At 46.8% G+C, this 26888-nt stretch overlaps 1 protein-coding gene across 1 annotated transcript in view; it reads left to right on the top strand.

Annotated features, from left to right (window-relative positions):
• The window catches only part of LOC142259099 (uncharacterized), a 43656-nt gene extending 17358 nt beyond the window's left edge, over positions 1 to 26298 (top strand). Inside the window, exon 3 of the mRNA XM_075331615.1 lies at positions 23606 to 26298. Coding sequence (XP_075187730.1) covers positions 23606 to 25312 — 1707 coding nt within the window. The 3' untranslated portion in view covers positions 25313 to 26298. The remainder of the gene's footprint in view (positions 1 to 23605) is intronic.
• Positions 26299 to 26888: the final 590 nt, after the last annotated feature.

Here is a 26888-nt window from a genome sequence, read left to right as displayed (position 1 = left end):
AAAAAAAAAGAAAATTTTCATTATGACGACCTAACTTTATTAAATTCTATAAAGTACCTGTAGGTTCAAAATGCTCAATATATCCCTGGGTAAAATCTTTGAGGGGTCTAGTTTCCAAAATGTGATCACTTTTGATGGAGCTCCACTGTTTAGGCGCCTCAGGAGCTCCAAACGCGACATGGCATTCGCGAATGAATGCAGACAATTTTACAGTGAAATGGCGCTCCTTCCCTTCCGAGCCCTGCCGTGCACCCAAACAATTGATTTCCAGCACATATGAGGTATCTGTGTACTCAGGAAAAACTGCACAATAAATTGTATGGTGCATTTTTTCCTGTTACCCTTGTGAAATAAGAGCCTTGATGTCACTTTGATGCCCATTTTGTGCCAGTTTGATACTATTTTTTGCTGCTTTTAAGTGTATTCACATCAGTGCTCCGCACTGTATTGTATTTTATTATTGTGATTTTTTTTTAATGTTTGTTCTTAAACCTGTAAAAAAAAAACCCCCAAAAAATAAAAACCTAATAAAAAAATAAACCAACTTCAGCCTCGAATAAGAAACCAACTTCAGCATTGTGTCTGATATCGAGCGATATCAGTTTGAAAATAAGAGAAATGTCTGTTATTGCCACATAAATACCCTGCCCCCCCCCACTAACTGACAGCTGCTGAGCATTGGAACCTGCTGTCAGTCAGTGTCGAGAGCGCGGTATACTGAGCGGTGACTAGAACTGCATCAGTGCCACCCCTATGACTGAAAGCTGGACGCCGTCTCAATATATGTCTATGATCACATTTACATATTTCATAGCTATTTAGTAACACTTCTTATTTTGTATATATGGCTGTTTTTTACCTGGTCGGGGCTAATAACAGAGATTTGGATTGACAGTGGCAATGTCCTATATGTCACACATTTGGAAGGGGGCGGGGGGGTTAGTTCAGTTTATTTTTATTTTCATCGTCCTTCCCTTGTAACTGAGACTGATATAATGTCTCAGCGGTAACCATATCCTCTGTATATGGGGGAGGAGGCACCGTCAGCGCTTTGTACTCTGTTTCCTCGAAAATAAGACGTACCCGGAAAATAAGCCCTAGTAGGATTTTTGGGAGTTTTTTTGAGAATACTCATATAAAATATAAGCCCTAATTCAAAAATACACCTTGGTTGTGGTTCCATAATGAATTGTCCAAACATCTAAAAAAGTTAAAGAATACAGCAGGAGTTTTATGAAAGAAGGCAGACACCACCAAAAGAAAGCAAATATCCCCCCAAAAAAATAATTGCACTCACCAGGCCCCAAACCATTACAGTTGGCAAGTACCAATGGTGGATGGGCTCTCACACAGAGATCTGTGTCACTGTCAGGTCCCTCACCATTCCCGCTGCATTGCACCGCAGAGCTGTGTATACAGTGACAGAGAAGGCAGAGGCAGTAATAAACCGTCTGTGCCTTATGTAGAGATGGATGGATTTCATCTCCGTTGCTACATGATTGTGTGTAGCTGCGCGGCTCTTTTATTTTTCCTCCCACATTGCCGTATAAAGGATAGTTGGTTTTTGTTTGTTTTTTTTTAAATGACGCATAGGTTTTAATTTTACCATAAAATCTACTGGAAATTAAGTAAAAATTCAAAGTGCAGTGAAATGGTGAAAAAAAGGTAATTCCATCATTGTTTTTACTCCGTTCACGATGTGCTGGAAGTGAGCGGTCAGCGTGATTCTCCAGGTCAGTGTGATTACGGCAATATCAGACATTTCTTATTATCTCAGTGGTGACTAGAGATGAGCGGACCCGTGGACGTTCGGCTTCTGCTGGTCCAGGGGAACATTTGTAAAGATCGGTTCTGGACTTGACCTGAACTTTATTTGAAGTCACTGATTGGCAGTTCGGGTCTCCGCCCACATGCAGCCATAAACAGATCACTTCCGGGTGAGGGCGGGTTTTTTCAGTTTTATTCCTTGGTGCACAATACATCTGATAACACGAGAGTGGTTTCCATATGTGAAGCCCCTGAACTCCAAACCTGAACTTTACTATCTTGGAAAAGTCTGAGTTTGTACCGAAAACTGAACTCCAGGTTCACTCATCTCTAGTAGTGAATAAAAATCAGAGTTTTCTAAAAAAAAAAAAAAAAAAACCAAACATAAAAAAATCGGCTTGTGTCTCCATTTTCCGACATCGGAGTTGAGTGACGACTTGTTTTTTGCTTGATGAACTCATGTTTTCATTGATACCATTTTAGGTGCAACTTCATTTCATGTTGAAATTTTTTCTACTGCCCAAATTATATCGTCCCTTCATTATTATCTCGATTAATGTTACATATCGGCTCATCTCCTTCCCATTCAGGTCCTTATAATATCAGATCCTCTCAGTGGTTTTATTCTATATAAGAGAATTCTCCTGATTGCCCCGTAAAGGATGGATATGGACAGGGACAAGATGGCGGAGAGGATATTACACCTCACCCTAGAGATCCTCTTCCGGCTTACTGGAGAGGTGAGAGATTCTGATGACGTCACATTACATCATTCTTATCTATGGGAATAACAGATGGACAGAACTGGAGAGGTGAGGACTCTGGAAATGTCTGGAGTGAGATTTATTACTGTGTCTCTCCATAACCAGGATTACACAGTAGTGAAGAAGACCTCTAGTGAGCGCTGTCAGGCCCCTGTGTCTGAGGGATGGGGAAGACCCCTGAGCCCAATCGCGGGGCCTCCACCTCACCCCCCGATACATGAGGACATCAATGACCAGAAGATCCTAGAACTCACCTACAAGATGATTGAGCTGCTGACTGGAGAGGTGACACTGCTGGGAATGCTGGGACATTATACAGTAACGCTATGAAGGGATCGGGGGTGACGGTATCATTGTATGTGTCAGGTTCCTATAAGGTGTCAGGACGTCACCGTCTATTTCTCCATGGAGGAGTGGGAGTATTTAGAAGGACACAAAGATCTGTACAAGGACGTCATGATGGAGGTTCCCCAGCTCCTCACATCACCAGGTAATAGACAGGACTAAATACACACGGCCTATAATTATCTGTATGTAAGGAATGAATTCAGTCCCTGTATGTGTCTCCTCCAGGTCTATCCAGTAAGAGGACAACACCAGAGAGATGTCCCCGTCCTCTTCTCCCACAGGACTGTAAACAAGAAGATCCCGATGTTCCTCAGGATGTGTTTCCTCCAGCTCTATCCAGTAAGAGATATCTACTCATGTACTTTCTGCACTAATTTTGTGTTTACATTTTTAGGCTTTTTGCTCTGTTTTTTTCAGCTGTATTTTCTTTGCTTCTGCTTCTTCTGCTGTTTGTTTCTAGTGTCTTCTCTATGTTGTTATGAAGGCAACTTAAACACCTGCAGAGGGTTCATGAATACCCAGTTTCCTTGAAATTATGACCTACCACGTAAATAAGCCATAGCATGATTTTTTTGGGATTAAAAATAAGCCCTAGTTACAGTCAGGGCCAGCGTTCAGAGGAGTCAAACTGCGCAACTTCTCAGGAACCCCACTCTCTTAGGGTCCCCATCAGTTGTATTCTGATTTTAATTGTTTAAGGACCTTTGATGACTTCAAAGTCAAGTGACATGATGTAACCAAAGGTCTCTTAATTGGAGTAGTCTAAACTGAACAGGACACAGGCTGGCATGAAGGACTGGCATTAGGAGAACGGAAGAGCAAATTGGGCAATTTCATAGGGCCCACATTCTCCTAGGGGCTTCAGTGATTATATGCCAATTATAGGACTGCTTAAGGTCCTTTTTGATGTCATGTCATGTGACCAAAGGTCTCTTAATTGCAGAAGTCTAAAGCTGAAAAGGAGACAGGCAGGTGTGTGTATGTGTGTGTGTGTTCACACCAATTTTAACCAGCTTTGCCAAAATAGGCAGAGCTTGGCCAGAACAAGGGTGTGATGCCACCGTGTCTTTACTGTGACGGGGTATGTGACAGAGCAGTAAGGGACACCAGGCTGAGGAACAATCCAAAGGGCTTTATTGGAACCACAAAGATAAAGCACCAAACATGAATATAAATCCTTAAAGTCTTCAAGGAGTCCACAACAAAAGAACAGATCCGGGGCGCCTTCCAGTATTCCGACGCCAGGGCAAATATGGCAATGATCCTTATATGAGTTCCTTGAGTCTAAAAGGGTGGAACAAAACACAATCCGATGTGGCCACTGATCTCCAATCTGTAACAGTTCATACACAGGCACTAGGATCTAGCCTCAGCTATAGTTCCTAGTCCTTCTCCAGCCGAGATCCAACAACTGACTGACTTGGGTCTCATTGTTCTCTCCTCCTGGGATCAGCCCTTTACGTGGGCAGAAGGGCCCACCTCCCCCCTGGACATTTGATACCTGAAAGGATTCTAGATGTCCTGGCTCTATTCTGTCTACCAAGTTGTGGATTGGATGAGTCCCATGCTGAGAACAACAAACAATCCCCCACCACAAGTAGTACATACAGAACAGTCGATGAGAGACAGACTATTACACCATGAGCACAGGCGGGGGAGGGACATGCTGTTACAACCCCTTCCCCCCTCAATTTGTGTACGGACTAGTGACCTCAACAGGTCGCTTGTCAAGTACACGTAAACATTGCGGACCTGACTCCTGACATGTCTTCTCTTGCCTGGACAATCCATCGGTATTTTGTGTTGGCTCCATCTTCTTTAGTGTATGGTGGAGGTATAGAGTTGAAGGGGCAGGCTCCAGTTTGTATCCTCCTTGGCTTAAACTCTGCTTCTTGCACTCACAAATTGGCATTGTAGATCTCCCACATCATTGCCTATGAGAATGGAATGTCTGCAGGAAGGCCGCTGATCACACTGATTATGCATTGTTTTGCCCCAAAGCCGTAATCCAGGGTTACACTCGCTCTTGGAATATATCTCTGAGTCAGTGGCGTAACTAGAGTTTGATGGGCCCTGGTGCAAAGTTCGGACCGGGGCCCACCCTCTATGTACACCGACACTTGGGGTACGGGACAATGACACTGACACTCGGGGTACAGGATAATGATGCTGACACTTGGCTCTTACCCTCAGCACCCAAATTTCCCATGATCTGAAATCCCTCTATCAGCACCCAGCTTTCCTATGTTCTGATACCCATCTTGTCCTCGGCATCCAGTTTCCCCATGCTCTGCTATACATCTTTCCCTCAGCACCCAGCTTTCTCAATAACTCTCTTAACTTACTAGGCCTAACTGAAACCTGGATTCAGGATTCTGATACTACTTCCCCTGCTGCCATCTCTCATGGTGGCTTACACTTTTCCCATTCACCAAGACCTGGAAACAGACATGGTGGTGGAGTCGGCTTACTCCTGTCCCCACAGTGCACCTTCCAGGTCATCCCCCCAGCTCCATCACTCTCATTCCCATCCTTTGAGGTTCACACCATCAGGCTCTTCCATCCCCTTCCCCTCAGAGTAGCTGTCATATACCGTCCACCAGGCTCACCCACCCAGTTCCTTGACCACTTTTCAGCCTGGCTGTCACACTTCATGTCCTCAGAGTTACCAACCCTGATCCTAGGAGACTTTAACATCCCCATGAACAGCCCCTCCTCCCCTTCTGCATCCCAGCTTCTATCTCTCACCACCTCCCTTGGCCTCTCACAGCTCTCATCCTCTGAGACACATGAAGATGGTAACACCCTTGACCTGGTCTTTATCCGCCTCTGCTCAATCTCTCACTTTGACAACTCACCTCTTCCCCTCTCTGACCACAACATCCTCTCCTTCAAGCTCACAAACCCTCGTCCGCCCCAGCACACTCCCACCAATCACACATTCAGAAACCTACAGGCCATCGATTCTCAGACACTTTCAGACTCTTTACACACATCACTGTCCCCTATATCCTCACTTTCCTGTCCTGATCTGGCTGTAAAGCACTACAATGACACACTCAGGACTACGCTAGACCAAGTAGCGCCCCTCACCCTCAGAAAGACCAAACACAGAGTAAAACAGCCCTGGCTCACATCACAAACTCGATTTCTCCAGCGATGCTCCAGGAGCGCCGAACGCCTATGGAGGAAAACCCGCACACCAGAAAACTTCATCCACTACAAGTTCATGTTAAGGACCTATAACTATTCCCTTCACCTCGCCAAACAGACCTACTTCACCAACCTTGTTTCCTCACTTGCCAACAATCCAAAAAAACTCTTTGACACCTTTCACTCCCTCCTCAGTCCCAAAGTACAGACCCCTGTCACAGCCCTTCATGCTGATGACCTGGCCTCGTATTTCACAGAGAAAATAGAAAACATCCGCCAAGAGATCAGCTCCCAGCCACCAAGCCCTGTGAATCCCATCCCTCCCCATATTCCATCCAGCTCACTTTCCACATTTGACCCAGTCACAGAGGAGGAAGTCTCCAGGCTCCTATCCTCCTCTCGTCCTACAACTTGCCCTACTGATCCCTTCCCCACACCTCTACTCCAGTCCCTCTCTCCGGTTGTCGCCACTCACCTAACTAAAATCTTCAATCTCTCTCTCTCTTCGGGTATCTTCCCCTCCTCCCTCAAACACTCTATCATTACTCCATTATTAAAAAAACCTTCTCTTGATCCGTCCTGCACAAGCAACTACAGACCAGTCTCCAATCTCTCCTTCATCTCTAAACTCTTGGAGCGCCTGGTCTACTCTCGCCTCACCCGCTACCTCTCCTCTCACTCTCTTCTAGATCCTTTACAGTCTGGCTTCCGCCCTTTACACTCAACAGAAACTGCCCTTGTCAAAGTGACCAATGACCTATTGACAGCAAAACGTAACGGTGACCACTCTCTGCTTATTCTTCTTGACCTTTCTGCTGCCTTTGACACTGTTGACCACCATCTCCTTCTCTCTATGCTCCACTCTATCGGCCTAAAGGACACTGTTCTTTCCTGGTTCTCTTCCTATCTTTCTGGCCGCTCATTCAGTGTATCATTTGCTGGCTCCACATCTTCTCCTCTTCCTCTCACTGTTGGGGTCCCTCAAGGCTCAGTCCTTGGCCCTCTTCTTTTCTCCCTCTACACTGCCCCAATTGGTCAGACCATCAGCAGATTTGGCTTTCAGTACCATCTTTATGCTGATGACACACAGCTATACACCTCCTCCCCTGAGCTCACCCCCGCTGTACTACAGAACACCAGTGACTGCCTGACTGCAGTTTGCAATGTCATGTCTGCTCTCTATCTGAAACTTAACCTTTCCAAAACTGAACTTCTTCTTTTCCCTCCATCTTCCAACTTTCCTCAACCTGACATCTCCCTCTCTGTGTGTGGCACAACGATAAGTCCTAGGCCGCAAGCCCGCTGCCTGGGGGTTATACTTGACACTGATCTTTCCTTCACCTCCCACATACAATCTCTTGCCCGCACCTGCCGCTTGCACCTCAAGAACATCTCTAGAATCCGCCCCTTTCTCACAATGGAAACGACAAAAACCCTCACCGTGGCCCTGATCCACTCTCGCTTGGACTACTGTAACTCTCTATTAATTGGTCTCCCCCTAACTAGACTCTCTCCCCTACAGTCAATCCTTAATGCAGCAGCCCGGGTCACCTATCTGGCTAACCGCTACTCGGATGCCTCTGCTCTGTGCCAGTCATTGCACTGGCTGCCCATATATCATAGGATCCAATTCAAACTGCTTGTTCTCACCCACAAAGCTCTCCACAGTGCAGCACCCCCCTACATCTCCACCCTCCTCTCTGTCTATCAGTCCACCCGTTCTCTACGCTCTGCAAGCGACTTTCGACTAACATCCACACTAATTCGAACCTCCCACTCCCGGATCCAAGACTTCTTCCGAGCTGCACCAACCCTCTGGAACGCTCTACCCCAAGAAGTTAGGACAAATCACAACTTACTCAGCTTCAGACGCACCCTAAAGACGCATCTTTTTAGGGCGGCCTATCACACTCCCTAATCAGATTCGATTCACATAGTCCCTCTACAACCTCTCACAACATAGCTCCACATCAAACTCCATGGCACCCAAAGGCATCTCAAGGCTCGGGCCCACTGGTCCAGGAAACCATTATCCAGCCCCATTTCCGTGAGATGGTTGGATTGTCATTGTAAATAAGCACTTGAACCTTGCCTCTCCCCCCATCTCATTGTAGATTGTAAGCTCTCACGAGCAGGGTTGTATTTTTTTTTCCCCTCTAAATATTGTATTTCTATAACTGTTACTTGTTTGTATATGATCCTCCTGAATTGTAAAGCGCTACGGAATATGTTGGCGCTATAGAAATAAAGATTATTATTATTATTATTATTATTATATCAGAGCATGGGAAATCTGGGTGCTGAGGGAAAGAGCCCTTTTCCCTCAGCACAAAACATTCCCATCCCATGCTTGTATCTTTGTCCCACCTTTTATATAGTTCTCCAAATACTATAATGGCCCCTACATAGCCTTCCATATTGTATAAAGTGTCCGACATATCCTTTCATATATTAGAATGCAGCTCCATAGTCCTCCATGTATTATAATGCATTTCCCATAATTCTCCATATATTATAATTCACCCCATAGTAGTCCATATATTATAATTCACACCAGCCCCCCCATGTATAATGCAGCCAGCCTCCCAGGCCTTCATTTATAATGCAGCCAGCCTCCCAGGCCTTCATTTATAATGCAGCCAGCCTCCCAGGCCTTCATTTATAATGCAGCCAGACTCCCATGCTCCATGTATAATGCTCGCAGCCAACCCCCCCATGCTCCACGTATAATTCAAGGCCCCCCCATGCTCCATGTATAATTCAAGGCCCCCCCATGCTCCATGTATAATGCTGGCAGCCCCCCATGCTCCATGTATAATAATGCTGCCAGCCCCCCATGCTCCATGTATAATGCTGGCAGCCCCCATGCTCCATGTATAATAATGCTGGCAGCCCCCCATGCTCCGTGTATAATGCTGGCAGCCCCCATGCTCCATGTATAATAATGCTGGCAGCCCCCTATGCTCCATGTATAATGCAAGGCCCCCCATGCTCCCTGTATAATGCAAGGCTCCCCCATGCTCCCTGTATAATGCAAGGCCCCCCCATGCTCCCTGTATAATGCAAGGCCCCCCCATACTCCCTGTATAATGCAAGGCCCCCCCATGCTCCATGTATAATGCAAGGCCCCCCTATGCTCCATGTATAATACAAGGCCCCCCCATGCTCCATGTATAATGCAAGACCCCCCCTTGCTCCATGTATAATGCAAGCCCCTCCATGCTCCATGTGTAATGCAGCCCCACCCCCGGCCTCTGGCCACCATGTACGCAAAACAAACAAAAAAAAAAAACAAAAATCAAGTTCTTACCTTCCTCCTCCGCTCCCCCGCTGCTCGTCCTCACCTCTCCTCCATTCCCCTGCTGCGGTCGGCGTCCTCCCGTCCTGTGCTCTGTGCTCTCAGCACAGCAGTCGCACAGGAGTGACGTCACCATATAGCACAGGGGAGAATGATGGAGCATGGAGCGACGCTCTATGCTTCATCATTGCTGTGCGCGATGACGGGGGAGGGTACTTTCACACTTGCGTTCAGCGGAGTCCGTCACTATGGAGAATAGCGCAGTCCGTTAACGCACTGCGCTATTCTCCATAGACTTGTATGGACAACGCACTGTAACGCAAGTGTCTGCGTTGCATCCGCTGGACGACGCGTCGTTATTTTGACGCTGCGCATGTAACTTTTTTTGAGCAGCGCAATCCGTAGGATTTCACTGCGCATGCTCTTTTTTTTTTTTTTTTTTTTTTTTTTTTTTTTTTTTAAATCACAAACTTTATTTTGTCTTGCAGTGGCCTTACGTTCAGCTGAGCGCCCGGCCGCCGACATGCCCGGCCGCCGGCAAGTGAGAGCGCTCAGCTGAGCGCCGGCATGCCCGGCCGCCTGCAAGTGACAGCGCTCAGCTGAGCGCCCGCCCGCCGGCATGCCCGGCCACCGGCAAGTGACAGCGTTCAGCTGAGCGCCCGCCCGCCAGCATGCCCGGCCGCCGGCAAGTGACAGCGCTCAGCTGAGCGACCGGCCGCCGGCTATTGAGAGCGATCAGCTGATCGTTCACAATAGTCTGCTGCCAGTAAAACTGTAAAGAATAAAATAAAAAAAAAAAAGCAGCTTTCTGCCACACATCAGCGCAGCTCCTCTCTGACAGAAAGGAGCTGCCTGCTGATCTGCAGAGTGGGCCCCTAAAAGCTTCCGGGCCCAGTTGCAATCGGGACCTCTGCGACCGCGGTAATTACGCCCCTGCTCTGAGTACCTCCAGCCAATTCAATGGCAATTCCTGGTCCCTTTTGAATTGCTGCTGGTTGAATTTCTCGGGGATCAACTATAGTGAGCTCTGCTAGCAGCTTCTTCCACTGAGGCTTGATAGTGAGCACTTCATCAGCTAGAGCTGCAGCTTGTTTTGCTGTCTCTGGTCTCCTCTCACATACCCATTCCTGGATCTCAGTAGGGCACTTGGCATAGAACCGTTCTTTTAGGATAACCTGGAAGAAGGTCTCCCAAGTTAAGGCTCCCTCTCCCTCCAGCCAGCGATGACATACTTGTTTTAGTCTGTGGGCATACGTTTTGAAAGACCCTTACCCATCACTGGCTAAAGTACGGAACTGAGTCCTGTAAGTATCTGAAGTCACGGCATAATGTTCCAATATGGTTTCTTTAATGGTTCCATAATCGTAGTTCCACCAAGGGTCTATAATTCTATAAGCTTCAGCAGCTCCACCCTCTAAGAGCCCAACCAGGTGTCTGACTTGTTCCCTTTCCGGGACTTCCATTAATCGCCATTGGTGCTCGAAGTCCTGGAAGAAGCCCTCAATGTCGTCTGCAGCTTCATTAAATGGCTTAAAGTCCTTGCGGGACACTCTGGGGAATTCCTTTATGGTGGGTGCTGTGGTTACAGTCTGTCTCGAGCTTCTAGCTGCTTCCATAGCAAGGTGCCTCTCCAGCATTGCCCTCTCCTTAGCTCTGCAAATAGCCTCCCTCTTATCTTCTATGGTGGCCTCATCTCCCAGCAGTGCCATCTCCTCCTCATACCACACAACCCACTGACTTTTTTGGGTATTTACCTCCAGCTCTTGTCTTTCCTCCCCTTGCTGTGGAGATACTTCCTCCGTGCCATCTTGCAGGCGAGCGTCTTCCAAAGCCTCAATTAGTTGCTCCTTGGAGAGTCCTTTGTAGTCGACTCCTAATTCACGGGCCTTTGTTTTTAGGCTCCCCGCAGTCCAGTTCTTGTACTCTGAGATTCTGGTTCCAGACGTTGATGGGCCGTAGTCCTCCATTCCTTCTGCTCTGATCCCACCGATGCCAACCAGTTTGTAACGGGGTCTACAACAGAGCAGTACGTGACACCAGGCTGAGGAACAATCCAAAGGGCTTTATTGGAACCACAAAGATAAAGCATCAAACTTGAATATAAATCCTTAAAGTCTGCAAGGAGTCCACAACAAAACAACAGATCCTGGGCGCCTCCTGGTATTTCGACGCCAGGGCAAATATGGCAATGGTCCTTATATGAATTGACTGAGTCCAAAAGGGTGAACAACAAAACACAATCCCACGTGGCCACTGATCTCCAATCTGTGACAGTCCATATAGCCTCAGCTATAGTTCCTAGTCCTTCTCCAGCCGAGATCCAACAACTGACTGACTTGGGTCTCATTGTTCTCTCCTCCTGGGATCAGCCAATTAGGTGGGCAGAAGGGCCCACCTCTCCCCTGGACATTTGATACCTGAAAGGATTCTAGATGTCCTGACTCTATTCTGTCTACCAAGTTGTGGATTGGATGAGTCCCATGCTGAGAAGAACAAACAATCCCCCCACCAGAAGTAGTACATACAGAACAGTGGAGGAGAGAGAGACTATTACACCATGAACACAGTCGGGGGAGGGACATGCAGTTACATTTAAATCTTAACAAACTGTAGCATTCCCTATGCCAGAAATCTCACTCCAGTCCCTGATGTCATTTTTCAGTGTACATTACAAAATCTTGATGAATGGAGCCCTAATGTTCATCTTCATAGACCGCAAGACCCTGCTACCTGCTTTGGTTATAAAGCCTAAGGGCGGCTTTGCACATTGCAACATCGCACGTGCGATGTCGGTGGAGTCAAATCGAAAGTGACGCTCATCCGGCGTCACTTTCAACATCGTAGCGTGTAAATCCTAGATACGATGAACGAGCGCAAAAGCGTCCTTATCGTATCATCGGTGTATTCTCCGACATTTCTATAATGCCGGTGCCGCGACAGGTACGATGTTGTTCCTCGTTCCTGCGGCAGCACACATCGCTGTGTGTAAAGCCGCAGGAGCGAGGAACATCTCCTTACCTGCCGCCGGCTGCTATGAGAAGGAAGGAGGTGGGCGGGATGTTTACAATCTGCTCATCTCCGCTCCTCCGCCGCTATTGGCCGCCTGCCGTGTGACGTCGCTATGACGCCACACGACCCGCCCCCTTAGGAAGGAGGCGGGTTGCCGGCCACAGTGACGGTCGCAGGGCAGGTGAGTGCATGTGGAGCTGGCGTAGCGATAATTTTCGCTACGCCAGCTATCACAAGATATCGTACCTGCAACGGGGGCGGGGACTATCGTGTGCGACATCGCAGCATCGGCTTGCGATGTCGCAACATGCAAAACCCGCCTAAGGATAGCTCATCAATGTTACACATCTGGACAACCCATTTAAATATCCGGCATCTGTCTCTAACAGAGGCGGCTCTTAGCCTTTTAAACTTGTATGTCCATTTTTGACAGCATCATCAAAATGGAACTCCCACATACCAACTCCTGTCTGCGCCCTGTGATGCGATTGCGGGACGCTGAAGAGTTACTAAGTTCCCCATCACTGCTGTATTGTTACTCTTCTCAAGCTGAAAATATAAAATTAATTACAACTAGAGATGAGCGAGTACTGTAATATTCGTAATCGCTATAATCGTAACGAGTACTTTGTAATATTCGTGTATTCGTTCTGAATAGGAAGTACAGTGCAAGTCAATGGGAAATGCGAATAATTTTCTGCTGGACCCAACAAAGAGGTCTGGGGGCCTGAGGAAAAGCATGAAATGGATGGGAAAGTGTTGTAACTGAATGGGGAGAGCCTGGAGGATATGCCTGCATGCATTTCTGACTCACATATGAATTCTGGGAATGAGGATGTCACATTATTACGCCACTTACAGATGCACATGAACACTTACCACACCTTACCTAAATTGCATTTTACAGGCCAGAAACGTTAAGAAACAGTTTTTCCTGCATAATCAATTGTATATAACGCTAAATAAACCAGAGAAAAAAAGTCCCTTTTAACTTTTGTTCACATGTAGTGTTTTTGACTTTTTTTACTTTTATAATTGGGAGGGGCCTGACTTTTACATTTTGTAGGTCCGTCTGTCATACATAATTTCTAGTTCGCTATTCCCCAGTACTTTACAAGGCCAGCTAGAACGTGCCCATTGGTATCTTGATCATTCACTTGAGAGGCCTCAAGTGGTCCTGTAACATACAGTACAGACCAAAAGTTTGGACACACCTTCTCATTCAAAGAGTTTGATTTATTTTCATGACTTTCATGAAAATTGTAGATTCACATTGAAGGCATCAAAACTATGAATTATTAACACATGTGGAATGAAATACTTAGCAAAAAAGTGTGAAACAACTGAAAATATGTCTTATATTCTAGGTTCTTCAAAGTAGCCACCTTTTGCTTTGATTACTGCTTTGCACACTCTTGGCATTCTCTTGATGAGCTTCAAGAGGTAGTCACCGGAAATGGTTTTCCAACAGTCTTGAAGGAGTTCCCAGAGATGCTTAGCACTTGTTGGCCCTTTTGCCTTCATCTCGATTGGGTTCAGGTCTGGTGACTGTGGAGGCCAGGTCATCTGGTGTAGCACCCCATCACTCTCCTTCTTAGTCAAATAGCCTTTAAGCAGCCTGGAAGTGTGTTTGGGGTCATTGTCCTATCCAATCTACAATTTTCAGAGTCATAAAAATAAAGAAAACTCTTTGAATGAGAAAGTGTGTCCAAACTTTTGGTCTGTACTGTACGTCTTGGAGGGACTCCTGTTACTTATACATTTGGGTAGTCCCTCCCTCATTGAGACTCAGATGATGGAATACATATTCCATAGCAGTTTACAATGTGCCCATTGTAGCGTTGAGCTTTACCCTCCCCCTCCTTCATTTCATTCTGTGGCCCTCAATTCAAGTTTTCAGAGGGCCTGCAAGTGTCAGGAAAGCTGAGTTTGGTGAGGGCCCTGAAGTGGCCCAGTAACCTACGTTTGGGAGGGACTGTGCTCACTTATACATTTAGGCAGTCCCTCCCCCATTGAGACTCATATGATGGAATACATATTCCATAGCAGTTTACAATGTGCCTATTGTGGCACTGGGCTTTACCCTCCTCCTCAAATTTTTCGGTCTGGAATGTGAACGTGTGTAAGCCAGAATAGCGAGAGCAGATACTGTCTTGGATGGCAGACAACAAGGTTTCTTTGCATTTTTCAAGCAGTAACAAATCTTCCATGACCACACAGTCTACTGTTGATACACAGAAGGGTGGCCCATCCAATCTTCAACCTGGTTCTCCTTCCTCCCCCCATCATCAGTCACATGAGACATATTACCCCTAGCTTGGCCACTCTGAAGATCTGTTTTGTACATATCCTTTGGTTGGCTCTGGCTTCTCACTATGCAGCATTGAAGAGTGATGGGAGAAGGTGGCGTGCGTTGATGCGCAAGTATTTGAGGACCTACAGCCAGAAGAAAGTCACTTTGAGGAACTTTATTTACTGTCTCCTGAGGTGGAGGCTGCTGATGATGAGACACAGTTTCCATCAGGTCCGCCTACAATCTCAACTGTGTAGGAAAATGAGATGGAAGATGAGGTGGTCGATGATGAGTCCACTGATCCAACCAGGACCGTTGACATGCATAGCCAGCACAGCAACACAAAGGAAGATGGATATGTCCACCAACACAGGCACCAAGGGGTAGTGGTTTGCCCAGAGTGAGAACTTGGTCAACTGTTCCGAAGTGCACCCCCACTGTGGACCAAGTCAGGGCAAGGAGGCCTTCAGCCGCTGTCTGGAAGTTTTTTTTCTGAAAGTCCTTCAGAGAAAAACATTGTAATCTGTAGCATCTGCCATCCAAGTTGAGCAGAGGCCAGGGCAAAGGCAACCTGAGCACCACGAGTATGCAGACCCACATGGCAGCCAAGCACCCCAGTAATAATAATAATAATCATAATAATAATCTTTTTTTCTATAGCGCCAACATATTCTGCAGCGCAATTCAGAGGCACATATCTAAGCAGGTAACAGTTATGAAAAATACAATAATTATAGCAAAAAAAGACAAACCTGCTTATGAGAGCTTACATCTACAATGAAGTGGTGGAAGAGACAAGGTACAGGTGCTCATTTCCAATGACAATCCAGCCATCTCAAAGAAAAGATAACCCGTACTGCTGCCCCAAAGGGGCTCAAGGAAGGGCAACACGACTAGGAGGGATGCTAGGCCAGAGGGTGTAGCAAAGGGTTAAGGTGAGCTATTTTGGGCGGGAAACCAGGAGGTGGGGCTACAGGAGTTATAGGGACATTTGATTGGTTAGGGGTAGGTCAGTGTGGGTTAGTATATATAGGGCAGAGTGTTGGGGGTTGGTCATTTGGCACCTGGAAGACGTCTGGAATCGAGGATGGTCCGGTAGGAGGCCCCCGTCAGGAAGGATGCCGGCTGTGGCGGAGTGGCGTGGGCAGCGCTGGTTCCAGTGGACGCGGCAGTGGTGGACGTCGGACGAGTGGGAGGCTGAGACGACCGGGCTCCCGTCGCCGGCTCCAGAGCCCAGCAGGACCCCTCCGGCGGCAGCAGTAACAGTACTCTGGACGGCAGCGGCACCGAGGATGTCTGAGGGAGGCGACAACGCAGAGAGTGCAGCGACTAGGGGGTGAGTGACTTCACCGCACTTCTCTGTTACGGCGCGGGGTCGGCATGGTGATGAGGGCGGCGCGGCCATGTGACCCGCGTCGCGATCATGTGGTACGGCGTCGCAATCACTTGGCCCTGGCGTCTGGATGATGTGGTCATGTGGCCCGGCGGTGCGGTCATGTGACCGGACGGCGAACCCGGAAGTGCGGCCTGCGCGTCCACGCAGGGCCGGTGCGCGAACCCGGGCAGCAGCAGCAAGGATGCCGGGGAGAGGACAGCGACGAGGCGGTGAGTGACGTCATCGCCTTTCTCTGTTGCGGCGCGGGGTCGGCATGGTGATGTGGCCGGCGCGGCCACGTGACCCGCGGCGCGATCATGTGGTCCGGCGTCGCAATCACTTGGCCCCGGCGTCCGGAGGATGTGGTCACGTGGCCCTGCGGTGCTGTCATGTGACCGGACGGCGAACCTGTAAGTGCGGCCTGCGCAGGGCCGGTGCGTGCTCCCGGGCAGCGGCTGCGGCCTGCGCAGTAGTGCAGGGCCGGTGTAGGATCCTGGACAGCGGCGATCGTTGCAGACGACTGAGAGCGTCATGACGGAGGAGCGGCCGGAGCTGCCTAACTACTGCTCTGGGTCGGCAACATCTTGAAGTTGGCTTCCAGCCTGGGCAGCCGGTCAACCTTGCCGGTGAAGCTGGTGAGGTCCCGGGGCCTGGGGCTGCTTGGCGCGGAGGATCATTGACGGCTGTTCCGGGGACACCTTGGAGTCAGCCTGGTAAGATTTATGGTTCACTTGCACCTCGTACTCGGTTTATTGATTAGGTGGGGGGGTTGGTGATGCAGCATACTTGGGTTTGTGTTTTGATAGTAGTGGGGGGAGTTTGGTTTTAAAGGTCTTGGTTCTGGGAGGTTACAGTTGATTACAAGTTGTCGGCCCTGCAGCGAGCTCAAGTGCTGATTGGCATTTCTGCCTTTGGCAAGTAGCGCTGGGGTGCTGGGGTTAACTATAGTGTTATGGTTGTCGGGTAGTCAGTCGTGCTTTGGTGCAGGCATTGTGGCCTGGCTTAATATGGGGAACGGTTGTAAGCCTTGTAGGATTGTTTGGTGGTCCTATGCTGGCAGGTCGACCAGGACAAGGGCCTTGAGCTCGGGGTGGTTTCCTGGATGTTGAATGGGAGTAGTTGCTGCTATTATGGAGGTTAGTGCATTTCTGGGTTCGGGGGTGTATACGCCGACGGTTTAATGTCATGTGGGTTAGCCGGGGTCGTTGGGATTGTTGCATTAGTCTATTTTATAGCAGTGGTGGACCCTGCAGTTACTTCGGTGCTTTGGTAAGGTCCAGGTGCAATGATTTCAGATGAAGTTCATATATCTAATAAAAAAAAATTAAAAAAAATGGTATATGTATGTGTATACATGTATATACTCCCCTCGGCACCGATAGAGGCATGTATGGGTAGTATTTCTCTGTTTGGGGCTACCACGGGTGGTGCACGAGTGTTTTCTGTTTATTAAAGCAGTGGGGGACCGTTGTTGCAGGCTGCAGAGGAGTGAGCCTGGCCGGTCGGGGTTTATGAGGAGTCCCCTTTTAGTGACTTCTGGGTTGTCTCGCAGTAGAGACTAGCTGGGTTGTGAGGGGTCATAGCGTGTCTTATCTTAATACCGTTCATTGGTACATTTCTGGGGTCAGGGGCCTGCCTAGTTCTTGACAGGAGGAACAATGGCATGGCAGTATGCGCTGGGTGAGTTATCCTCTCGATAAGATAATAGTTGTCCACTGTTTTCAGTTTCCGGTACGGTTTGAGCTTTCCCTGGTACAGTTTTTGCGGATGGATACAGCATGGGGTGGATTCCGGCTTGCTCGGAGTCGGGTAATTTGCAGTTGTCTTAGGTGTTGTTTGGCTGTTCTGGGTTTCGGAACAGAGTTCGGCCTGGCCGAACCCTTTATGGTTTTATGTCTGGTTGGCTTTGGAACCAGCGGGGTGCTTCATCCTGGGCCGCCCAAGCTATGGGGCAATATTGCATGGGTTTTGCCACACCAGGCGGGGTGTGACTGTTTGGGCAACCGTGGGCGGGCATTAGAGTAGAGCCCGCTTGCATGGAAGGTTTCAGTCCCGGTTGGCGGTATACGTTGCGGCGTTGCCCATTGTTTCGTGTTTTCAGCAGCGTGATAGTTTTGGGCATTGTGTGCAGTCCTTGGGGATTAGTGGGTGCTGCTGGCAGGCTTCTTACCAGGCTGGGATTTCTCGCCGACGGGCATATGCACTGGCAGTGTTTCACATTGGTCTTTGTTGGTATATGAGTGAGCAAAAGTGGAAGGCATATTGCGGATTCTGGAATTTGTAAGGTTCAGCTAAGGGGGTGGAAGGTTATCATTTCACGAAGACCGGGGTTCCAACGGTCATTGGGGGATATTGTTTGGGTTTTTCCAGGTCGGTTTCATGTATTACAGCATATTGTTGTGGCTGGGATCATGGCTCCTCTCAATATCAGGCATGTTTGGATTGTTTCCTTTGTTGTGTAGCAACTGACGTTAGAGGTGACGGGATTTGTACATTGGCAGAGGATAATTTGGGTCAGGCCTGTTATCCAATGCTGCATGGGTTATTCGTACCACTGGGTGCTGCTGGCGCCTGAGCCGTTAAGGCCTGGGACCGACGGTCGTGATGTTAATGTGGGCTTTTCGTGCCAGGGGGACACATTCTACTCGAGACACAACATTGTTTTTTGTTTTGGGGGGACTGTTTGGGAAGCCAGCATAAGTCATGTTGTGGCTGGTTGCCAACGTCAGCTTATCAGACTTTGTGCATATTGGGTTTTGTATGCCAGGTGCATGCACTGAGGGATTTCGCAATTAGTATCGTTTTGGTGATTGTATGGCAGTCGTGTGCAATAGGCCATTTACCAGGCACAGGTTTTCTTTACACAGGTGGGCCTGATGGTCGTAAAGTGACACGTATGACGAACGGCTGCCAGCGAGGGATTTTTGGTGCTGAATGAGTTGGGGGTGAGAAGCTTGATTCAGCTTCTTAGTTCGGAATTGTCAGGGGGTTCCTGGATTTCTTTGCGGCAAGGGACAGCGTTGGCGAATCACGGCTGTCGTTATAATTTTCAATTGGCTGGGGGGACACGTACAGGGTTCAATTAGCGGAAGCAAGGATCCTTTGGACCGCATGACAAGTCTTATCGCTTTCTTGCGATTTTATGAGTGTTCCACAGGTGGGCTTTACAGTGGTAATTCCGGGCACAGGTTAATGACCTATTCAGTTTGTGGAGAGAGGTCGGTTGTTTGTTTGGTATTCGGGTCTGTTTTCAGGCATCATATTAACTGAGGGTATCCCATGCAGCAGTTTGCACCCCAGGCCTGATTGGTTCATGTTTGGGCAGTACTTGAGCGGTGAGGTGCCCTGTTCTGTTAGAAGTTTTCGACCTTCTTTTGGGGGTACAGATGTTTTGATCAGCGGTAATGTATAGGGGTTCAGTTTGGTTGGACGGGCTTCAGTGTTGGCCCTGGGGCATTTAGGATGTTTTAACGGATTGTGCTTGGGATGGCCATGTCGTCGGATATTTAAGGACTGTTCTGTCCCAGCAGAAGGAGCGACCACGGTTGTTTTGTGCGGCATCCGGGCGGAAGGGACTTGGGCACCATACTGTCAAGGGGCCTGTTCCATGACACCAGGCATGACCGCCTTGGGTCTGTGTTTGTCCGTCGGGGTGTTAGTGCCCATGTGGTCACTTGTAGGGCGTCACTCCTTTTTGGGGACATCTTTGTTGGTTGACAAAGTGTGTTTCCATAAGATGGTCAGAGATTAAGTGAACCCACGTGGGTTCCCAGTTGGTTACATCAAGGTAGGTTGGCTTGGTTCAATTGTCAGTTTGTCTACATTTTCAAAGATGCCTGCAGTGTGGCGGTCTCAACGAAGCAGAGTTCGCGTCCAATCCTTTCGGGATAGGGCAGGCGTCTAATGCTTCTCGTTGGGGACTGGTCGCGCAGGCTGTTTTGGGCAGATGCTGGGGGCCAGCTGGGTACCGGGCAGCCGGCCATGTGAGGGAAGATGGTTCTGGGGCAGGGGAGCTTTGGAGTCTCCAGTTAATTTTGGAAGTTTAATGGGGTGGTTTCATCTGGATGGTGGAGACAGTCAGGTATTGGTTAAACGGAACCGTGGTGTTGGCCCTGGATGGTCTTTGGTGGCTGGACTCGCACGTACAAGGTGTCATACGTGCTCGCTGTGGCGGAAAGGAGGGGGGTATTTGAAGTCGGTGGATTGCACAAAGAGCGGGGGGGAACCCAGTGCAGGAGCGGGTTACCCCTGGTGGTGCAATGGTGTGTTGGTTAAGGTGGGTCCCTGCTGTGCTGGGTCACAACGGGACATGTTAACGTGGGACCCTGCTGTGCTGGGTCACAACGGGGCATGTTAACTTGGGTCCCTGCTGGGCTCGGTCCCAGCAGGGCAGTGGTTGGGCAACACTCGGCTGGGTGTCCTCGAGTCGGTGTGGTGCGGCTGAGGGCACATGGTGGAGCTGATGTTGCAATCATGTACAATGGTACTCTTCAATTACCCCCCCTCCTTTGCTGGTGGTTATGTTTTATTGAATTATTTACTAAGTTTATGGTTAAAGTGTTATTATTTTGGTGATAATAAACGGGGCTGCTGTGGCCTTTACATCCAATGTCACGTAGTCTTGTGTTTTATTTTAGGTTAAGAGGTCAAAGGAGGTAAGGCCGTCAGTCAGACTTTCCATAGTCATGGATGATAGATAAAGGTTGCTTGAACCAGTCAGCCAATCTTTGAGATACTTTTGGGTGGAGTTTGATAGAGAGTTATGTTGTGAGAAGTCGTGGATGGACTATTAGGAGTGTGATAGGCCACCCTAAAAAACTGTGTTTTTAGAAAACGTCTGAAGCTGAGTAAGTTGTGGTTCGTCTTGGTTTCTTGGGTCGGAGCATTCCAGAGGATTGGTGCAATTCGGGAGAAGTCTTGGATCTGGGAGTGTGAGGTTTGGATTAGTGTGGATGTTAGTCAAAAATTGTTTGCGGAGCATAGAGAACGGGTAGGGTGATAGACAGAGATGAGAGTGGAGATGTAGGGGGGGGTGCCGCACTGTGGAGAGCTTTGTGGGTGAGAACAAGCAGTTTGAATTGGATCCTGTGATATATGGACAGCCAGTGCAATGACTGGCACAGAACAGAAGCATCTGAGTAACAGTTAGCCAGGTAGGTGACCCTGGCTGCAGCATGAAGGATGGACTGTAGATGAGAGAGTCTAGTTTGGGGAAGACAGATTAATAGAGAATACCAGTACTCAAGGCAGGAGTGGATCAGGGCCACAGTATGGGTTTTTGTAGTTTCCATGGTAAGAAAGGAGCGGATTTTAGAGATGTTCTTGAGTTGCAAGCGACAGGAGTGGCCAAGAGATTGTCTGTAGGAGGTGAAGGAGAGATCGGTGTTGAGCATAACCCCCAGACAGTGAGTGTGCTGCCTAGGAGTTATCATGGTACCACACACAGAGAGGGGAGGTTAGAAGATGGAGGGAATAGAAGTAGTTCAGTTTTGGAAAGTGAAGTTTCAAATAATAAGCAGAAATGACATTGGAAACTGCAGACAGACAGTAGGTGGGCAAAACACCAGGGTACTAAATTTGTGTCTGCGGGTCAAACCACTGCCATGTCACCTGTGCTACATCCTTCACAATCTGCTGTCCAGGAAGCAGGCACTCATACATCCTGCCCACAATCTGTGATTGCACAGACACAGTAAACATTAACCACATCCACTTCCTTGTCCCAGCGAAGTGTCCAGTTGTCCGTGCCTGAGAGCTTTGAAAAGAAGCGTAAATACCCAGCCACGCATGCACAGGTACAAAACCTAAACTCACACATTGCCAAATATCTAGCCATGGAGTTGTTGGTTGCCTTTTAGGTTTGTGGGAACACAGTATTTCCGTGATCTCTAGGCTGTGGCTGCCCCATGATACAGTGTTCCCAGCCCCCACTATTTTGCCCGGTGTGCCGTCCCTTCGTTACACAAGTACGTGTTTAAACAATCTCAATCGTGCTCTGACCAACGCCGTAACCGGGAAGGTCCACCTAACAACAAACACGTAGACAAGTTGTTGTGGACACAGATGATAAATATCTGTCACGGCACACTGGGTGAACCTGGTGGAGGCTGGGATAGAGTCGCAAACTGTAACATCACACATTCTACACATGCCAAGAATAGCGAGCCCAACTTCTACCAGTGTTTCCGCCTCATCATATGCCACTTCCTATCTCCCCTCCTCCTGCTCCTGCTCCTCATGTTCCGTACTATTCTGTGAATAGTAACAAATACACTCGCTCATCAATAATTACAACAATCAGTAAATGCTGTAAAGAGAAATATTGATGAAAATGCCAGATGTGCTTTTTATGGTCACTACTCCTCCCTGATCAGTCGCGCAGCAGCAGGAACTGGGGAATGGATCGGATACAGGTGAATTGTCACATAGGAACTAATAATTATTTATTACATGTGGCTTTAACTATTTTATTTTTGTCTTTGAAAAAAACAACCTCTTTGAAATTGTCTATGTTGTGGATCAATGTAACAAGGAGATTTTGCAGGTTTTGCGAACTGTTATGGCGGCGTCAGGATCTGTTGAAACTACACTTTGCCTGCTAACTTCTCTGATGTCTGTGTTGCAGCGCAGGGAGACGCAGGCGTCGAACTACAGACTTAAGTAGGCTAGCAAGAGTTAATCTCTGCTGGGCTGCTTGTTAATTTCTTTGATTTCATGCTGTAGGGGAGCCAGTATCATTCGCTCCCCTCCTGTATATGCTGGCTGGACTATTTCATTAATACCATTTATAGTTTACCTATACTGGTCTGGTGAGGTGTTGTGATCCAGACTTACGGATAGTTGTTGTGCATTATTACTATGAGCTGTTGTGGTGTTAACCCTTGTTGTCTTTTTGTTGTTGCCTTCTTGCTCCTGCTTTTCTCCTTAGTCTCTCAATGTTTATTTCTGTGAATTTGCAGTGTGTCTGAATTTTGGTTTTTCCATCTGTCTTAATCTGATTCCATTATACTCCTGCCCCTTACTTCACTGGGGGATAACAGATTAGATCTGGTCAGGAGAATAGTAAGGCACAAGACTCTGGCATCTCCACCTTCAGGGGTAATTCAGAGGTTAGAGAGAGCCTAAGGTCTCCTAGCATGAGCCACAGTATAGGAGCCCCCTGTCCCTTGTTATCCCGCAGTAACATTGTGATAGTCACTCAGATTATTTACTGTTTGACATTTAAGAGAACTGTTGCTACTGGAGAGATATCTTGGAGACAGGAATGGGAGGTCCGAATTAACGAAGATGTAACTCGTAGATCTCGAAATTGGAAAACAGATTCAGAATACATTTATTTCTAATTTAATTTCTGATGTTATGGTTTAAAAAATATATTTTCAAAATAATATTAAATAATAATAACATTGTGTTTATTTTTAGCAGATGACTGTATCGGGAGTTCAGATGGACCTGTAATATCTTCAGAAGTTAAAACAGATGATCAAAGTATCACACATGCTACATATGAAGAGCATGCTGTTGTGCCAGATATACCTTCAGTCCTTCCTAGGAAAGATCTATCACCTGTTCTTTTCAAACAAGTCCAAAATTCCAATCATCAAAAAATTCACACAGGGGAGAAGCCATTTTCATGTTCAGTATGTGAGAAATGTTTTATTCAGAAATCAGATCTTGTTGAGCATCAGAAAAATCACACAGGGGAGAAGCCATTTTCATGTTCAGTGTGTGGGAAATGTTTTATTCAGAAATCAGAACTTGTTTGGCATCAAAGATCTCACACAGGGGAGAAGCCATTTTCATGTTCAGAGTGTGGGAAATGTTTTATGCAGAAATCAGTCCTTGTTAAACATCAGAAAATTCACACAGGTGAGAAGCCATTTTCATGTTCAGAATGTGGGAAATGTTTTATTCAGAAATCACACCTTGCTATACATCAGAAATATCACACAGGGGAGAAGCCATTTTCGTGTTCAGAATGTCAGAAGTGTTTTATTCGGAAATCAGAACTTGTTTGGCATCAAAGATCTCACACAGGGGAGAAGTTATTTTCATGTTCAGAGTGTGGGAAGTGTTATATTCAGAGATCACATCTTGTTTCGCATCAGAAAAATCACACAGGGGAGAAGCCGTTTTCATGTTCAGTGTGTGGGAAATGTTTTATTCAGAAATCAGTCCTTGTTAGACATCAGAAAATTCACACTGGGGAGAAGCCATTTTCATATTCAGAATGTGGGAAATGTTTTATTCGGAAATCAGATCTTGCTGAGCATCAGAAAAATCACACAGGGGAGAAGCAGTTTTCATGTTCAGTGTGTGGGAAATGTTTTATTCAGAGATCACATCTTCTTTCGCATCAGAATAATCACACAGGGGAGAAGCAGTTTTCATGTTCAGTGTGTGGGAAATGTTTTATTCAGAAATCAGTCCTTGTTAGACATCAGAAAATTCACACTGGGGAGAAGCCATTTTCATGTTCAGAATGTGGGAAATGTTTTATTCAGAAATCACATTTTGTTGAGCATCAAAGAATTCACACAGGGGAGAAGCCATTTTCATGTTCAGAATGTGGGAAATGTTTTATTCGGAAATCAAATCTTGTTCAGCATCAGAAAAATCACACAGGGGAGAAGCAGTTTTCATGTTCAGAGTGTGGGAAATGTTTTATGCAGAAATCAGTCCTTGTTAAACATCAGAAAATTCACACAGGTGAGAAGCCATTTTCATGTTCACAATGTGGGAAATGTTTTATTCAGAAATCACATCTTGTTGAGCATCAAAGAATTCACACAGGGGAGAAGCCATTTTCATGTTCAGAATGTGGGAAATGTTTTATTCAGAAATCACACCTTGCTATACATCAGAAATATCACACAGGGGAGAAGCCATTTTCGTGTTCAGAATGTCAGAAGTGTTTTATTCGGAAATCAGAACTTGTTTGGCATCAAAGATCTCACACAGGGGAGAAGCCATTTTCATGTTCAGAATGTGGGAAATGTTTTATTCAGAAATCACACCTTGCTATACATCAGAAATATCACACAGGGGAGAAGCCATTTTCGTGTTCAGAATGTCAGAAGTGTTTTATTCGGAAATCAGAACTTGTTGTGCATCAAAGATCTCACACAGGGGAGAAGCCATTTTCATGTTCAGAATGTCAGAAGTGTTTTATTCGGAAATCAAAACTTGTTGTGCATCAAAGATCTCACACAGCGGAGAAGCCATTTTCATGTTCAGAATGTCAGAAGTGTTTTATTCGGAAATCAAAACTTGTTGTGCATCAAAGATCTCACACAGGGGTATAATATATACAGCAGATAATCAAGGGGTCCTCAAAAAAACCACTAAGACAAAATACCCCATAAAACATCTTTATTGCAAAAATTAGCAATCCCACAATCCTAAAACAATAGTACACAAGTGTGTCCCAAAGGGAATCAAGGGAAAGGCACAAAGGTAAACGCCCTAAACAGATTGTTCCATAACATAACCCCTAGGGAGGTTTCTCAGATAAACATTATTATTTCCCGACTATATCCCTGTTAAAAATAGGATTGACGTGAATAATCAGCCCAGTGCTTAAAGATTATTCAGAGAAGAAAAATGAGGTAAAATACATGGGTTTATTTAAAATTCAAAAATCATTAAAAATGATACAGTAAAATAATGCCTTGTTAGTGAAAGAGTGAGTATTTAAAAAGAGTCCATTGTATCTTACATATAGCTGTGATGTCACGGCAGTGATGCTTCTTAGCAGTCTTCCATCAGTTTACTTGTGACAATGGTAGGGCCTTCTATCTCCCATAAGCCGTGGCCAGCTTATATACTGTTTTGCCTTGGCTATCACTCACCTACTCGTGGCTAAACACGGTTCTACAGTGAGCTTCAGAACCCAATATACAACTCATTTCCAATCTTGATTTTGCATGATGCAATTATCAATATTTGAATATGAGCTTTAAGTTGTAATGGATATTTGCACATAGCTTGAAACACTCTCAAGGCTTTACTATGGATATTTTAGTTCACCATATGTCCTGGCAGCCGGTAATGTATATGTCTCCTTGTCAAGGTTGCAACTAATTACAGTTCTAGCTAGGAGAAAACAGTCTTGAACTGTCATACTGAATAATTACCAACAGGTGGTTGGCCCGCTTCTTCAAAATCAATTCGTACTCTAAAATTTAACCCTGTACATTCAAACCATAATGGCTTAGGCTAAGTTCACACATCCTGTGTTTTCAATCCGTCAGGTCCGTCAGCAACGGATCAGTCATTTTCAAGATGTCAACTGATGCAACTGATGTGTTTTTCACAGGATTCCTTTCACAGGAATCCTGTGAAAAAACGGATCAGTTGCGTCCGTTACATCCGCTGTGCGTCCGTTTTTTGACGGATCAGTCATGATCCGTCTGTGTTTGGGACAGCCCAGTGGGCGTGCCAAGCATGCTGGGCATGCTCAGTAGAGCATGACGGAATCCTGCGCTGGATTCCGTTGTAAGACGGATTACGACGGAATCCAGCACCATAGACATGCATTACAAGCTTGACGGATGGCGACGGATTCCTGCGCGGCGCGTTAATTTTGACGGCCCGAAAAACGTTACATTCTGCGTTGCTCCCCGCTCGGCGGTCAGTCAAAAACGACGGACCGCGACGCAGCGGATGCAACGCAGGGTCATCAGTCGCAATCCGTCACTAATAGAAGTCTATGGGGAAATACAGGATTCCTGCAAAATATTTTGCAGGATTCCGTAATTCCTCAAGGCTACGGATTGTGACTGATGCAAAACACAGGATGTGTGAACTTAGCCTAAAATGTAAGATTCATTAAAAATATTCATGAATCCTTATTATTTTACAATCCCCCCTGAAATGAAT

Source organism: Anomaloglossus baeobatrachus (genome assembly GCF_048569485.1).
Source record: "Anomaloglossus baeobatrachus isolate aAnoBae1 chromosome 5 unlocalized genomic scaffold, aAnoBae1.hap1 SUPER_5_unloc_26, whole genome shotgun sequence".
NCBI lineage: Eukaryota > Metazoa > Chordata > Amphibia > Anura > Aromobatidae > Anomaloglossus > Anomaloglossus baeobatrachus.
Note: the sequence above shows the minus strand (reverse complement) of the source record. Positions and strands in the feature narration are given on the sequence as shown.